Here is a 17,132-nt window from a genome sequence, read left to right as displayed (position 1 = left end):
TCTGTGGAAACTCCTCATTTCTCTTCAGCTGAAGTATTTTAGTCATCAGCCCAAATATTTCATTTTCAAATTAATTTTTTCAAGAGAGGTAAAATATTGAGTGAGAAACCTACTGAAACCCATCGTTACAATAAAACCTCAAATTTTCTGTTGAAAAGTAGATCAACAAGACAAAGAGAAGTCTTTCCTGATCACCTCCAGGTAAAAGAAATATGCACAGCACTCTCCCAGGGGAAGATTTTCCCTGGGACACAATTATGACACAGTGCCTGCCCCAGTGCTGGGTAGGGTTCACCTCTCCTCTCCACCCTTAGTGCTTCCTGCAGGACAGGGCAGTCTGGCTTCACACAACAAAACACAGCTTCACTGAAGCTCATCTCAAACATTCATTTCAGCCCATCATGAAGCAATGGAAAAACGTGGAGTTTTCTAGCTCCTTTGTCTTCCAGTGCCACTTTCTAGGTCACATGCAGACCCAGGGGAACACTGATGTTTGCTGACCACCAGGCCTGGTCTTGGCAGAACAGATGCATGAGCTGAGTCTGTTGACATGCTCTTAGGAACCTCTCCCAACATTTGTTGTAGAAGAATCAAATCCAAAATAAACCCAATAACACACAAACAGAATGCTCATCTCAAGCTTCAGTTTCTGTAAGTTTTCCTGGAACACAACAGGCAGATGTTTCAGTCTTTCCTGCTGCTTTCTGTTTGATGGAGATATGAAAGTACTTTTTCAGTAGTTAGTGCATCTGTGACAGAGGCTATTTCTGAAAACACACATTAAAAAAAAAACACCCCAAACGTTCCTTTTAAGAGATTTCAGTTTCCAAATAGAGAAGTTACTGCTGAAAGAGTACTTTAGCTTTTAAACTATATAGGCTAGATTTCTCAAGCTACCCACATGCCCAAATCCTTTTGGAATTTTAAAACTGGTTATTGTTCTGAATTGTTATTTGTTCTCGATAACTGATGGTTGTTATTCAAACAGCTCAGCCTTCCAAAAGAGCCTGTGCACTCCTGCACATTTCTTCAGCTGCCTACAGGTGCATTTGTAAAGGTTGGAAAACTGCAGGAATTTTCAATTCTGAGGAAACATCTTTGCAAAGTAGTTTCCTGCATCTTTCAACAAGCCTAGCTGCCCAACACCTCACTAACGGGCTAAATTTTAAAATAAACTAAATAAAATAAACATGTTGTCACTGACAGAAATGGATGGGAAGGATGAAGAGAAAGCTGCAAAATGCAATGGAGGTATGGCATCTCCTATGGCTTCTCAAGCTGATTTTGTCTTAGGCAATACACTAGCAGGAATACTCATAGACCTAAGCAAACTTTTCCTGGTGTGAAGCACCTCTAGGAGCTTCAGACAATGCTTGAGGACATGTGCTCAATGCATGGCCACACAGGAGCCAAACAAATGGCAAATAACTCCTAACCTGTTCTATGGGGGAAAGGGAGAAAGCTGTAAGAGAAATTATTTGGAATTGCACATTTTCTCAAAAAAAGAGGCCAAGGACAAGCTAATGTAAATTGCTGTAGGCAGAAAAAGCAGTGGATGAAACTGGCTCATGACCTCATACAACTGGCAATGGTGCTGGCTCATCTCCATGGATGGAGCTGGGTGATTTAATGACAATTCAAGCTTATGCAGAGCCCTGGAGTGGAAACCTAAAACCAACCTCCTCCAAAGGCCAGATGTGTTTAACTTCCAAGGCTGTGGTTTTGAGTCTCTTTTCAGATTGTGGAACTGTCAAGATCAAACTGAACAGCTCCAGGATTTTCACAGACAGAGGACAAAGAAACATCTCTGCACAGTGTTTTATCCTCAAGAAAATCTGCAAAACCAGAAAAGCTGACCTGCCAGCCTCACCTCAGGCACTACAAGCCCACAGATGTGGGTGTAGCTTCCACACAGCTCTTTTACAAGCCTCTGTTTGAGGGGGCCACTCCTCAGGTATATCCACTCCTCAGGCAAATACAGTCCTCTGGCACGAGGCAGGTGGGCAACTCAGCTCAAAGTCAATGCAAACATCAACCCCAGCTGGAGGCAAAGGGAAGCTTTCAGTGAGGAATTTGGGGGAGTTTCCCCTGGCTGCGAAGAGCACAACACAGCCACCAAGAGGCAGGAATTAAGGTGCATCTTCCTGTCATTCCTCCATAACAAGATCTGCAGCATCATTTTAATTTTGAGGGATTTGACTGTGCTCTACACAGCAGGTGAAGTTTAACTCCCAGAAGTGATTCTCTGGCTTCTGCCTTGCACAACCCTGTCCAAACAACTTCTAGCAGGTTATGTTTGTGTGCTTGTCTTCCAAAGAGAATCAATGCATCCCTAAATAGCAGTGCCTTTCCTACCCATCCAGTGTCTCAAAACCATCATGTGTCACTGACATTTTTAGTGTTGGAGTTTTCCCGGTTTGAGTTTTGCTTGCTCTCAGCAGAGTGCCTTAAACTGATCCCTCCATGTCTTTTCCTCAGATGTTATGTTTTTCCAGAGCACTTTGTCCCTGGTGTTTAATTTGCTAATGACCCACACTCACTGCAGGACAGCAGGAACTGTGGAGGGAGGGACTGCAGAGTGATTCTCTGTTCTCACAGCTCTGCCTCACCAGCATGGAAATACTGCAACTTCCCCACTCCCCATGCAATTCTCCATGGTGCAGCCAATACAGACATTGAAGGGGATGAAAGGAAATGAAAGAGCTCCATCCCACTGGAAGCCACCAGGAGCTGGGGGTATCAAACCTTCCCTTGTGCTTTTGGAAGACTTCCTCCAGGGCTTTAGTGCAGCACTGAACAACCCATGTGCAACCTCTACACGGTTCTCCCCCACTTACTTCACAGCTTGAAGAAAGGCAATAAACCCAGGGACTTCAGCTCAGCCAGTTTTGCCTGACTCACCAATTGTTGCTGCTGTTCTGTGTTGCAGCATCAGGACTTCTGCAGATTTTTGTTTTTATTTCTACTGTCAGCATCCCAGCACACAGACGGGAATGGAGTGCCACCCTGCCACCCTAGAGGACACCAGAGCTCCCACATAAACCCTCACATCTGTACCCTCTAGAAACAGGCATTTCATAAACCATCTGTGAGACCAAAGGGATTCCTCCTATCTGACACTGTTCTCGTAGGCATTGGTTACATTTTCTTTAATATTTTCATATCTGTAGCATTTGGTCTGTTTGGCATGGCCTGGAAACCTGCAAGAACACTTTGTACAACATTGCAAAGCAGAAGGTGAAGACATTAAAAGCTTGCTTCCTACCCTGACACCTGCCCTATGTTCCCATGTAATTTTTGGGGAGTTTCTCTGGCCAAATTACTCAAAACTATGAATTGCTGTCTTGCTTATCCAGGTTATCACAGCTTCTGAGACTGGGACTGTCACTCTATGAGATGCTGAAAATCTGCCTGTTTAATTACCTCAGTTTCCCTGTTGGTACAGGGAGGATAAGATCTTCTTCCATGTCTCAACTCATTAATATTAGTAAATTGTTCTGAGATTATGGGATAGCTGGAACTATTTATAGGAACTCAAAATGCCATTTCTATTAGGTGCAAGTTGCCATGCAATTAAAATATACCGAGCATCACAATATGTAGCAAATGGGACATCTTGTTTTACATCAGCCAAGAACTGCTAAGTGGCTCTGTGCTTCCTAGTTGCTTATTTTATACTTTTTGCCCTGAAAAACTCATTAAGGAAATGTACTGGGCCAGACTGTGATGGTTAGCAAGAGTCGTAATCTCTCTCAAAGTTTCCAGCCCACAGGGAAGAGGATGTCCATGTGGGCAAATCAAGCTCCTCTCTCCACAGCTCTACAAAATGCAGAGCTTTACAGTTTGCTGTCAAGAGAGAGGGAAGTGAAGCACAGTTATGGTCCTTCTGCACCTCTTAAAGGAGATTTCCATTCTGTGGGTATACATAAAAATCTCTGCTCTCAGCCCTTCCAGAGAAGGGGAACAGAAGATCCTTTAAATCTCAGCTTTCCTCAGCTGCCTTCTAGGGAGTGACCAGGGAGAACTTTTATTGGCTCATTCTCCTGCAAATGAATTTATGTAGATTCCTTCCAAAGGGTTGCATAGTCTCTTTCCTCATTTCTGTCTGGGAGAGCTTTGTAAGAGGCCGTTTGGACAAGACTGCCACAATAATTCATAACATTTGCAGACAATCTGTAAACCCTTACAGTGTCCCAGAATGATTAATTATTTTTTCTAAGACTATGAAACACTGTGTGAGTGTGTGTTTGTGAATATGCATGAAGACAGGCAGTTCCCCCAGGCCCAGGGGCAGGCTTAAACATAAGCACAGAGTTCTTCTTTGTTCTGTAGGGGTTTTGTGATACTTCAGTTGTTTCACCCCTCCATATTTTAGGTTTTTAAGTGACCCCAAGGTAGAAGGTAGCAGTCTTATTTTTTTCCAGGTCTACAGCAGACTGTGGAAGACCTAGAGGTATCAGAGGTATAATGCTATGTAAATTATTTATTTCAATGATGATTGCTGGCCTAGGCTTCAGCCACCCAGGTGAAAAGCAATTAAAGTCACCTCTCATCCTAGATTACAAGGCCTAAACTTAACCTCTGCTAAGTTTCCATCAGTATGATTAGTTTCATACCAGCTTTCAAACCAAACAGCACTTTGCTGGTAGTTTCTGGATAAACATACATCAACCCATGTGAGTACAAAACAGGAAATCTACAAATCCAAGGATTTGGAACAATTCCCTAAAACCCACCTCAAATATTCTCCATAAATACCCATCCAATACAAACTAATGGCAAAGGCAAGGCTCATGGGAGTAAAAATCAGAACAATGGTGGAACAAATATTCAGGATTAGTTCAGGACTCTAGTCCAAGCCCCCTTTTGCATCAAGATACAAGAAATAAGTTCATGTAGGCCATAATTGGCTATACCAAGTCTGGAATATCTTAGTATTGAATGCCTATACCAGAACCTCTCCCCTTTCCATATTAGTTAGGCTATTGCTTCAGATGCTAGAAATTATTTGCTCCTTGCTGTTCACACACAGAGGTGGGGGAGAAAAGTTCCTTACTTTCAGTTAAACAATTAGAAGATGATAACAACACATATTGTGGTGCATAAGGAAAAAGAACAGCGATCAAATAATTCTGATGCTTTTCATCACTAAAATGATTTCCTGGTAACAGTAAAAGTTGACTGGGCATTCCTTGGCAGTGACTGACTGGCAAGAGGACCAGTAGACAAGAGACTATTGGTTATAACAAGTTCTAAATTCTTCACTAGTTAAGACATTTTCCTCTCCTTGCCAGCCCCATGATCATCCCTTTTGCCACTGTACTTGCATACCCAGTGGTGCCTCCTTGGAAAGGTTTTGTTAGTCTGATTTGCCTGGCTAAGAAAACTTTAGCTGAAAGAATAAATCTGGGGAGGCTGCAAGTACACTCACACAGAAGATATAAAAAATTATCCTGTTCTGTGCTTGTAGAAACCATTCTCCTCACCAGGTTAAGAGTCCAAATCCCACATGAAGAGAAGAGAAAGTCATGTGACAGGCTAAAGAAATCCAAAGTAAACACAGATGTCAACTTTGTTGTATGGTCCTTTAAAAAAGCTGGGTGAAGTTACTCTTTGGGTTGGTTTGGTTATCAACATCTCTTGCCACACTGCAGTGACCCTTTTGGCTTCAATTTCACCACTATGCACCAGCTTCTGCTGTCTCTCCAGCTAACTGTCAGCACCTGTTATTAGGCTGTTATAGCAGGAGAAGTGATTAGCTTGTGTGTTTATAACCCATGCTTCCACTGTGAAAAAACCTGAGATACATAATACAGATAATAACACTCCTGTGCAGTCTGAACAACCTTTGGGGGAGCCATTCCAAAATACCATTGCCAGCATTCGTGTCTTGCAGGATGGGTATGAGGCTGATTTCCTCTAAAATACAGAATCCATCCTACCTTGCTGGCCTTCAGTATTTCAAACATCAGAGGCAGCCCTTGTGTGATGAGCTCCTCAGTGTACTCTTCCTCCTGGATGGACTTGAACTCCTTGAGGAGGCACTGGATGAGGGGCCGGCGGTGCTGCTGGAAGGATGTGCGCAGAGATTCCAGCCACGTGTGCAGAGTCCAGGGAACACCTGCAGACACAGCACACAGCTCGTTCCCAGCTCCAGGGAAGGACGTGCCCTTCTGCTTTTTTACCTTTAATCATGTTAAGGTTTTAAGCAAAAGCTGCCAAATAACTCGAGAAGTCAAATTCCTGTTTATCCCTAATTGAGAAGGCTGATGGTTATCAGTGCATCCCAGAGCTAATGCACAGAGGCTTTCCTCCAAATGCTAAGAGAAGGCTGTGGTCTCTCTGCTCATCTAGCCTTCAGCTTCTCTGCTGAGACTGCCAATTTGTGGTAATTGCTGTGGTGTTCTGCGTTGCAAAAGCCTTTTGGAGACTAGATTTACACCAGCTCATTTGTCTGAATGTGGCCCTGGAGAGCCATTACATGGTAAAAAACCCTGATTTTGGTCACTACCTACCTGCATTCAAATTGGTGGTCTTCAGATTAAAAGATGCTCTAAGTGATACCCCATGTCTTCTCCTGATCATTAATATTTTCCCTAAAGAGCACGGGGTGAGTTAAGCAGATCAGCCCTTTCAAGCAGATTGTCATGGCAGAACCACTCTCCAGGAAGTTAAAGGGAGCTGCTCCCATGCACTGAGTGAGAAAGCACATGGAGCTAATGTAGCTCTGCAGGCATGAGGCTGGAGGTGACCTACTTTCTGCTCTTACAGAACCCAGTGGAAGGAAATACAAGCCTGGTGTTTGGCAAGTGAAGGGTTTTCCTTCCCCGACAGGAAATGTTCAATGCCTGGAGAGCACCCCTACCACTCTCCTCTCGTTCACCTCCAGATCTCTGCCTGCACAGCCCGCTGCACACCCTGACCCACCCCCCATGTCCCCAGGGCTGGAGCAGTGCCCCAGGCAGAGGCACACCAGGCACCTGGGTCTCTCTTTCCCTGTGAACAGATGAATGGGGATGGTAAATACACAGTCCAGACCGATTTCCCTCTGTGCTACACAACCATCCTCCCCACAGGCAGAAGCAACTTCCCAGCAGGCTGGTATGATGTTCAAGTCCCTCACTGGCAGAGCTGGCATACCAAGGAGTCAGCTCTCTGCTCCTGCCTTCGGAGTCTTGGAAAATAAAGTTATTTTAATGCTGGACTGCATTACAGCAGAGTGTAAAAGAGAAGCAGCTGGAGGTGGCCCATGACAGCTGAACAGTGCCCCAGAGCCTTACCCACACTGCCATGCAGCAGTGCAGATGGCTCCTGCTGGAAACCACTGTGTCCTGCAGAAAAACCCCACTGCCCTGAACAGGGTATGCTGTGGAGCTGGAATGGGCTGGGAACCTATCAGATCTCCCATCACCTTCTATCCAAACGAGCTGAGGAAGATGTGACTGGTCAGTTCAAACAGCAGCTCGTGTCCTGACAGTGCCCATTCCCTGGAGGAGGCAGAGGGAGCAGCAGGACTGACCTATGCTGCGGATGTCGATGGTGACATCCACGTAGCCGTGCTCAGCACTGTGGTACATGGCCTCCTTCAGCGCCTTCAGCTTGGCCTTGCTGTTGCGGCTGGCGCAGAGCGGAGCGGCCGCAGCGTCCGGCAGGTCTGTGCCCTCGGCCAGGATCTCCTCCAGAGACAGAATGTCGCTCTTCTCCTTCTCTGGCTGGGCAAGCAGCTTGCGGAACACATTCCTGTCCATAACAGTGTGACAGAGAGGGACAGAGGGCAAGAGAGGAGAGGAAAGGAGAGCAGAGTCAGTGGTCAGGCTTTCACTGCGCTGGGCATACTTGCTGTGACACAGCAAGTTAGGACACCTACCCAGGAAATTACTGCAGCTAAAGGCAGAACCAGCTGAGAGCAGAGCCAAGGCAAGCACAGCTCCTGCTAGCCCACCTGCACTGCCTGGCACACATCTGCAAGTCACTGTGTTGTGACAGGAACTGCACAGATGTCACCTGAATGGCAGCATCTCGTGGGAACAAAGACTGAGCTAAATGTGACTCGAGACTTCTCCAGCAATCAGGGAAGGCCAACGTGTCTCTGGACAAGCTCTTGGGACTCCCACCACGGCAGCCACCTGAGAAGGGAGCTGCTGAAAGCACCACCACTCAATTCACACTCAAAGCAGTCTGGGAAAGCTAGAGCAGCTAGACATTCAACAGAGCCAGTCAGGGCAGGTTCAAGTACAGCCAGGACTACCCTACAAAGCCATTGATCCAGCTGGGCCATCAAATAACAAAGCCCAGACTCAGCGACTTTGTGCTCTCAGCTTTGCGCTTATCAACCTCAATAGTTTCCCCTGGTTTTGCAGCTGTGAGAAGAGAAACCACGCTGGCTCCCAGCCCACCCTCCTTGCATTGCAGTGTCCCCCCTGAACCGCTTAAACCACAGCATGGTGTGCCCCAAACAAATTTAGGGCAGAGAGGGAAGGAAGAAGGTGTGTGTGTTACCCAGGCAGGAACAGAAGAGTCAGAGTCTGTGACAGGGACAGCCAGCAGGCAAGGCAAGGAGAGCCCCAGGCTCCCCTCAGGCCTGTGGCTCCCATGCACACTGGGTGAGTGTGAGACTGCACCACCCCAAGTGTCCTGTCTGTGCCCAGGATCCCTGCAGGCTTGGGCAGAGCTGCTGAACCCACCCTGACAGGCCGTGAGCGTGGTGTTAGACTGGCAGCTCATCTCTAAGCAAACACACGGGAGGTGCTGTTCTAACCTGTATCTATGTTCCTCTGGATGGCTACAATCAGAAAAGTAGGAATGTGAAGATCATGATACTGATTCATTACACTGCAGTCAGCTCCTGAGTGTTGCAAGGCCATGCATGCCAGGTGCTCATTTCGGTAGGTTTTTTTTTAAATTTGCAGCATACAAACAACATTAAGACACACAGGACTTTAAACATAGATGCAGAAACTCTACTCAACAGAAATTAAGGCTGTAGCAGTACAGATACAAATCACTCAAACCTTAGAAATATGTCAGGACATTCAGAAGGAATGTCTTTCACATTCCTTTCTTCTGTCACATCAGCTGCCATTTAACAGCCACTGCATTGACCACACCACAAGAAGTCCCCTTCCTTTTCTTTTTTTTTCATCAGGTATCAAAAAGCAGCTTGTACCACCAACTGGTTTAATTCACATGCTAGCAGAAAGCTTTACATCTCTGCTCAGCTGGTGGCATGTTCAATTGTTCATGCAGAAATGTCACCCATCTGCTCAAACTGGATGCCCAGGCAAAAAAGAAGCACTTGAAGGATGCCACTAGACTTGTTCCCACTCTACCTGTGTCCATGTGCAGCAGCCTGACTGAAAGAGTTCATGTCACCTTGTGGAGTCATGGAAATGCCATTCCTGTACATTGTTCCTATCATGGGGTCAGCTCCTCGCTCCAACAGCAAACTGACCAGCTCAAAATTTCCTGCAAGGCAAGAGATGCATTTTTACATCTTTTAAAATCCAGTATTTGCTCACCTAAACCACAGAGGAATTGTTACAGTGGGAGGAGAAAGCCCTTACCAGCAGCTGCTGCCAACTGTAAAGGAGTTTCAGAGTAATTTTCCTCTCCATGCTCCAAGGAACCTTCTACCTTTGCTCCAGCATCCAGCAACAGCTAGAAAGAAAATTCACCATTTAGAGCAACTGGGGGTATCACAGTCTTCAGAGTTCATGAACAGTGACAAATGAGAATCTAATGCTTCTTGTTATCTGCAAACCAGACACAATGGAGACACGTGACATGCAAATTCTGCCCATTGTTTCACAGAGGCAAATTCATTCCTTTTTTCGCTCATTTTATGCTGCCAAACACCAGAAACACCAGTGTCCAACTTCAGAGCCAAAAAAGTGTAACCCAGTGTTTTTGAATGGGAAATGGGGTAAGGTCAGTGTCAGGAAGTAATGCACTGGAGATGGAAGAAAATTAGCCCAACAAGCATCCTTCCTTCATGGTCTTCTAGATGACCAGCACCATCCAAAAATGGATCAGATTTCAATTGTCTCCATCTTTTATATGAAGACATGGCCAAAAGAATGGCAATTCTTAAGAACCAATTGCAGCAACGAGTCCAATAGCTGTGGTCTCCATTGGGGACACTTCCACGTAAGTGACAACAATGCTGAAAACAGAAGTGGCCAAGGAGAGCAGGATGGAGCCTGAGCTCCAACTCCCCTCTTGGCCATTTCTGTCTTGAGGCCTTCAAAGTTTTGGTGCTTGAGTGTGTCACAGACACAGCTGTTCTGAAGAATAAACCTTCTCAACTTTTGAGATGCCAAAGCACAGAACCAGCACATCCCACACGACACCTGGGTGGGGTAAGGAGAGCCAGGGATTCCCTCCCTCTGGAGCACCTCTCTCCCACCAAGGCAGCGGTTTTGTGTTTGCTAGAATATTATAGTGTAAGAAAGAGCAATGAATGAATAAACAAACATATAAAACAAGTGGTCAGGAAGGAGCACAAGGAGTTGTCAGACTTTCTTTGGTGCAACTTTGCTTTAAAATTGTCCTATTTAAGCCTCATATTGGTTAAGGTTTGAACACCATATTCACTTTTTAAATCTATCATGTATCAGTACACTCTTGAAGAAGCAGAAGTAACCAATATGAGTATGACAAGAGGATGCTGGTTTGAGATGGATGTAATTAGAACTGAAGAGGAGAAAAAAAAGAATGAGATGCAGGTAGGGAAATACAATAATACCTGAACTACAGGAATATGTCCATGCAACACAGCAAATGTCAGAGCTGTCCAATGGCGGGTCTCAGGGTGGACGGATGGGTATTTATGAGCAGTACTGACAACCTATAAACAAATTAAAGTTATTCTTTTAAAGAGCTATATGTAACAAAATTCAACCTGCCTGAAAGCCAGGCATGTGAGGGAGTAAGCGAAATAGAGAACCTGGGAAAGGTGCTTTATAAAATGATTGGCTTCATTTTTTTCCTGCAAAATTTTTCTCAGTATTAAAACTGTTTGTGCTGATTTGACAGCTTGAATTGAGCTCTTACCAAATGAAGTCTTTTACCAACTACTGTAGCTCCATCTAAACCACTGGCCACCAGATTCTTTTGCACAAGGGCAAAACATCCACAGCTGGTTACAACAGCACACACTGGGGAAGTAAGGATGGATCAGGACACTTACAGCTAAGGACCACTCCCACTGACCTCACCAGACCATGTATCAACAGCCCCAGGTCTTGGGATTGCTCCAGGACCAGCCAAATTTCTTTGCACTTTATCAGTATGACTTTTGTCACTGCTGTCATGAAAGACACATCACAAGCCCTACCCTGGAGTTTGCAGGCATTCTTCCAGGCTCCTCCTCTCTCACCAGAGGGGAAAAAAATGTCTGAGAACTGATGGGTTAGAGTGTCACTTCAGAAATATTTAAAGAAAATTCCTTTTTACTGCCTTCTCCTGTCTGAGTTGAGCTAGAAGTGCTGGGTGGTGACAGTTAAAAGAGATGCAAACTAAATCCTTAGAAAACAAAATGCTATTTTTCAGATTGCTCCTTCCATTTCCTATGCCTTAGTGCCTGGTGCCTCTAATGTAGACATTGGGGAAGATGAATAACCATTCTTTGCTTCAGTTTCCCTGTCTTAAAGATGGAGGGGTATTAATATTGATGAGGTTCAGAGAGATGGTAAAATCTAATGAACGTTTGCAATTCGAGACTGCACACTCAGATGGAGTGTGACACTAAAACTCAAAATCTTGTTATTGATCTTCAGAAGAGGACTAAAATCAGAGTAAAAGATGCACCATCTCTCTGCCTCACCAGCCAGCTCTGCTTTCACTGCCTTGTCTGAAGTACTTTTATCCATACAGGGAGCAGGGCCAGTCATTAAATATCAGCAGCTCACATTTCCAAGCACCACATGCAGCGTTTTGCTAGAAGCAGATCCTCAGTCCCAAGGACAGGGATGAGGGCAAAATCTGAAGAGCCCATGCAGATCCCAGAGCTTGCCAGATCTGCACCAGCACCAGGCTGTTACCACCCAGATTTGCCAAAAAGAGAGCTCAAAGGACACCACAGGAGCCTCTGAACAAGGACACAGGGTTGCTCAGGGGCTGGGCTTGTTCAGGAGGAAGAGGATTGAGCAGTTCAAGCCTTGGGGTTTGGGATGTGGAGCAAGAGCAGCAGAGGGTAAGGATGGGCAGGACCACAGCTCAGGGAATGCATCCAGCTCCTCCTCAAGCATGGTTCCCACCATTGGTTGGGGCAGTCCGTGGAAAGCAGCAAAGAAAATGAAGTCAGTTTTACTCCTTTGCTCCTTTTTGGTTTTTTTTAAAGTTAGAGTTCTCTCCAACACAGTGTTTGCAAAAGACCTGAGGCTGGACAGGATTTTAAGGTTGAGACTGGCTGAGCAGCTACAGGTCCCATTGAGTACAGAGCAAACTGCAGCTTCTCAGCACATCTGGAAATGAGTGCATTTTCACTAAGGATGGGCAATCAAAGAGGGAGGTACCCAGCATTTGGGGCTACTTTTGGAAATATATTTGCAAAGTGAAAGGGAGAAAATTATGCAGGCACCTGACAGAGTATTTATTTTTGCTCATGGTTGATTTGCCTTTTTTTTGCCATAATTGCCCAATTTGCACAGTTGGTTGTGGTGTGCACAAATCATCTTATAATTGCACGCCATAATTATTCACAGTTCTTGTCCAAAAGTGTTTTCATTTGATTTCAGAGCAAACACTCTACAGCAATGAATTGGGGAGGTTCACATTCCTCACTGAAGCTGTTCTCTCAGATGTCAGCAGTTTCAGGAAGACAAAACTCTTTAAATTTCCATTTGATTCAAGTCTGGAAGATTACTGGAGCAATTGGGAGGACTGCTCCTAATGAAAACTCGTCCTAGGAACCAAATAATGTCACCACACATCTGAGCCACAGGCAGGGTTAAGGAAGAGATCAGTCTCCCTGCACATCCAGTCTCTGGGTCTGACATGGGGTTCAAGTGTTCAATTATTGCCAGCTTTGAGAGTGGTGTGCCTGGCTGTGGGGAACTGAAATCACCAGCTGATTTCACAACATGGTAGTAACACTATCAGTCTCCTACGGGTGACATCCATTTCCACGTTTTAAATGAGACTTTTTAAAAGTGCAAAACGTCTGTCTGAAGCAGTGACTCCAATTTATCAGCTTGCTCAAGTCCAAACAGAACAGATGGAACACAGATAAGTGAAGCAGACAGCTTAATTTACTCATGACCTCAACAAATTGAAACTGGAATCATTAACAAGTAACTCTTCCATGGATTTTCAAATGTTTTTTTTTTAAATGTACATACCTGCATTGCACTGAGCTGGACAACAATCTGTTTGGTGGACAGATTGTCTGAGTTTGTGATGTGCATTCATCGATGAGACATTTATATTCTGGAAGCTTCAAGCTCCTCAGCCAACAGTTTCTAGCCTAAGGCACTTTGTAAAACAAAACAACGGAACCTATATGGCACTTGTGTGCTGGGGATGCTTACTTGGAGCATCCATATGCACAGAAATGCTGAGCTTTGGCAGGGTACCAGATGGCTGTTTCTTTTACCCTCTTCATTTGAAGCCAGCTGAGATTCAGTGAGTCCTTCCAGCATCATCAGAGCTGTGCTCAGGGCTGTGCTAACTCCTGTATTCATTTGCAGGGTGCAAACACAGCTAAATCAGCGTTACCTGTGGCCTGAGTCCCATGACTGAACCCGTTCTGTGCAGTGAATCCCAGTGTTAACCTAGTGCCATTTCATTTCACTGCTCATTTCAAGTGGTGCCATCCAGGATAAGACAGTTTTCTTTTTAATTCCTGTGATTTTTGCTCCGCTGTAGTTTCAGGGGGTAGTTTAAGATGTACACAAACAACAGAAAAAAGATACAACCAACAAAAAGTCCTCACCTCAGCATTCAGATCTGCTCCAGCATCTAGCAGCATCTGCACCATAGCCTCATCACCCCTGACACAAGCATACATCAGTGGAGTCATGCCCTAGTCATTTTTTGGAGTTAAAAAACAAAGGAATTGACAATTTTAACACAGAACTCACTTTGATATTTTTAAAACAATTATTTAAGTATATATCATCAAGACTAACAGTATGTATTTATTGAAAGCCATTACCTTTATTACAAACATGCCCCTCAGAGTAGCAAAAAGTCAACCATTTTTGTAAAAATCTCCATTTCTGTTGTCACTTGTGCTTACTGCTTGCATTTTTCATGTTCTCTTCAGCATGGGGAGTGAAACTAGGCTTGCCAGCCTCACCTCCATCCTTGTACACTGAGCACCTGAGCACCTTTGTGTCTGAGGCCCCAGCAGTGAAATGTTTTCACCAGAGCAACCATTATTTCTACTGTATTTTAAAAACACAACAATTCTACTCAGTTTTCTACAATCACAGTGTCTTAAAATATAACTTTCTAATTACTGAAAGAGCCTTTAAAACATCTCAAGCTCCTTTTAATATTGGTCAGATTTGAGCCCAGCTTTTTCAACATGGATACTGTAAGGGGCTGGAAATGTCAAGGCTTTGTGTAGCACTCCCTAGCAAACATGGACTTAGTTTTAAATGAAAAATGCCAGACAGCTTTGTTGCAAGTTGCTGGCTCTAGGAAAACATGGCCTAGCTTGGAGAAAAAGTAGATTAAGTGACCCTTCACTACAGAATCACCACAACGCAATTTGTATTAATCTGAAATACCTGCTATGGCTGATCACCATATCCCTTAAGGAAAGCACTGCTGTGGCTGTGGTAATGAGTCCAGATGAAACCATGAACAAAATTATTAAATCTACTGTAAATTACAAAATTACAACAGCAAAAGCTGCTTATTAAATACCAACAGCCACCAGTTGCTTTGCAGTCAATCTCCTGAAGCGTGCAGCCACCTGTGATGCATGTTTACAGCCTACCTCAGGGTCCCCAGTAAATCTGCTGTCACACCACAGTCCATTGCTGTTTAACCCAGGTGCTGCTATGAAGGGAAGTTATTTACAGAGAAACTGGAGGAATCCATCCTGCCCAGACACTGAGCTATGACACTGCTCCTCCTAGCAAGAGCCCAGCACTGCTGGGTTTGCTGAACTACCCCAGTTTTCCTGTCTGTATGCAGGGCTAAAATAGGAGATGTTTCTGTATGAAGGGCTGCTCTTGTAGAGCTAATATAAATTCAGGTTTGCCTGTGCAAAGTCCTTATATTCTCCCTGAAACACATTGAGCATTTCACAGGATCCAATCTGCAGTGTGCTTGTGGAATAGGCATTTGGGGCCTCATGCCATTATTAAGAAAAAACAAGTTCACCCTAGGCAAGGAAAGTTCTTGAGTGACTTGAAGCTATTTGCAAAGAGAATCTGAAAGGACTTCAGCCACAGCCGGGGCAAAACATTTCCTTTGGCAGTCAACAAACACTGTGGGAACAAACAGGACCATGAGAATTACAAAAATATTGGGTTTGGGCCTTGGAACACGAGGATGGGGTAGCAGCTTAAAATTAAATACATGTTCCTTCAACTGGGTTTTTTTTTCAGTTTCTGTAAGTGGCATCACTGGATAATTAAGTCAAGTGTTTATTTAGCACAAGGGGTCTAACCAGATCTGTAGAAATGAATCTGAAAGCCTGGTGCCAGGCTGGCCCTGTAAGAGCCAGCATGTGGGCAGCCACAGGGAGGAATCCTGCAGCAACACCCACAGCAAAGGCTCTGCCTGGGAACCACACGAGATATTCTGACCCTGCTGCAGCTGAAAGAAGACGTAACACCAACTGAAAAGGGCCCAGAATGTCATGCTGCAATATCAGGGCTGTAAAGAGTTAATGAGGATTTTAACCTCCCCTTCCCTGCCCTGCTGTCCCTGTAGCTTTTGCCTCTGCCAGTCCCTCCAGGCTTGCCCTGCAGCTCAGCCTTGTGCTGGAGCACCACTCACCCCTCTCTGCACGAGGGAGGAATGGATTTTTAATGAGCCCATCATTAGTGCTCCAAGCACACACAGGAACACAGCAACAATGTGTGCAATCAACACAAAGGGCATTTGGCTTTTGGCAAAATACAAAATTATTGTCTTTCTTTCAGCTTTGTGTGACTTAGGGCTCTGTCCTGCAAGATGTGGGATCCTGCAAGATGTGGGACATTTGATCCAGTGAAACATTTAAGCACAGGCTTAACTTTCACTCCAATAGGATGTAAAAGCATGTGTTCAGAGTTAAGCATATGATTAGGTACTTTGATGAATCAAGCCAGAGTGTTCCCAGTTTTCTGCCTGGAGGACAGAGGAAATATGCTGTGAAAAGTTTCCAGGTCCAGACTAACTTAAAATAACAATAATTTAAAAAGTATAATGTATGAACCTTGGAATAAACAGTCTGATACCATTTTTTTGCAGGAAGTATTGCCGTCTTCTAAAGCTTTTCTCAGATGAATCTACACTATTGACTCAAACTGAAGCTACTAAACAGCAACATAACTCACATTCCTGGAGCAGTTTTCATCTCAGAAGACCTAAACCCATGAACAGCCTAGCTCCTGTCCCAAGTGACCACCTGAGAGGTGGCAGCCACCTGGCTCCTGCCAAAAATGATGCCACAGCTCTGGGAACATGCAGTGACAAACTTTCCCCAGGGGCACCAGAAAAGCCTCATGGAGGTGCAACTCCAGGGAAATTTAGGCTCTTCAGCTGGTGGATGTTGGCTACAATGACCAACGGAGGGGTAACTGCACAGATCCTTTCAGGTCTGCAAGGTCCCTTCAAACTGGACTGAAATCAATTAAGAGTGCCAGCAATCAACCATTTCCTGCCGGGCTGGGTGGTGTACATGAAGTGTGTGACAGATCCCAGAGCTGCTCAGGGGAAGGCTGCCCACCTCACCAAGCCTTGTCTCACACTGCTGAAGCAGTTTTAAGTATTCAGCTCAACACTAAGCTCTCCTGGGATCTTTTTCAGGCTGCACTCGACTCAGTTCATTGTTAGGAAGATTTCAGGGGATGCAGTTGCCCTCATGCCGAGTTACCTCAGTACTGACAAATCAATCCAACTCAAAATGACCTCACTTAATGCAGACATTCACCTGGCAGTGCTTTAACTCAGTGCCAAGTAATGCAGGG

General features: G+C 44.9%; 1 protein-coding gene across 1 annotated transcript in view; it reads right to left on the bottom strand.

Moving 5' to 3' along the window:
* The window catches only part of ABTB3 (ankyrin repeat and BTB domain containing 3), a 176,406-nt gene that overhangs the window by 27,371 nt on the left and 131,903 nt on the right, over nucleotides 1-17,132 (bottom strand). The window contains exons 6-11 of the mRNA XM_085049691.1: nucleotides 13,934-14,023; nucleotides 10,745-10,846; nucleotides 9,564-9,657; nucleotides 9,330-9,465; nucleotides 7,520-7,740; nucleotides 5,943-6,121 (exon numbers count right to left, since the gene is read on the bottom strand). Of these exons, the coding sequence (XP_084905817.1) occupies nucleotides 5,943-6,121; nucleotides 7,520-7,740; nucleotides 9,330-9,465; nucleotides 9,564-9,657; nucleotides 10,745-10,846; nucleotides 13,934-14,023 (822 nt within the window). The remainder of the gene's footprint in view (nucleotides 1-5,942; nucleotides 6,122-7,519; nucleotides 7,741-9,329; nucleotides 9,466-9,563; nucleotides 9,658-10,744; nucleotides 10,847-13,933; nucleotides 14,024-17,132) is intronic.

The sequence above is a fragment of the Lichenostomus cassidix genome, chromosome 1Ab, assembly GCF_008360975.1.
Source record: "Lichenostomus cassidix isolate B80296 chromosome 1Ab, HeHo_3.0, whole genome shotgun sequence".
NCBI lineage: Eukaryota > Metazoa > Chordata > Aves > Passeriformes > Meliphagidae > Lichenostomus > Lichenostomus cassidix.
The sequence above is the reverse complement of the archived record's forward strand: the minus strand, read 5'-3'. Positions and strand labels throughout refer to the sequence as shown.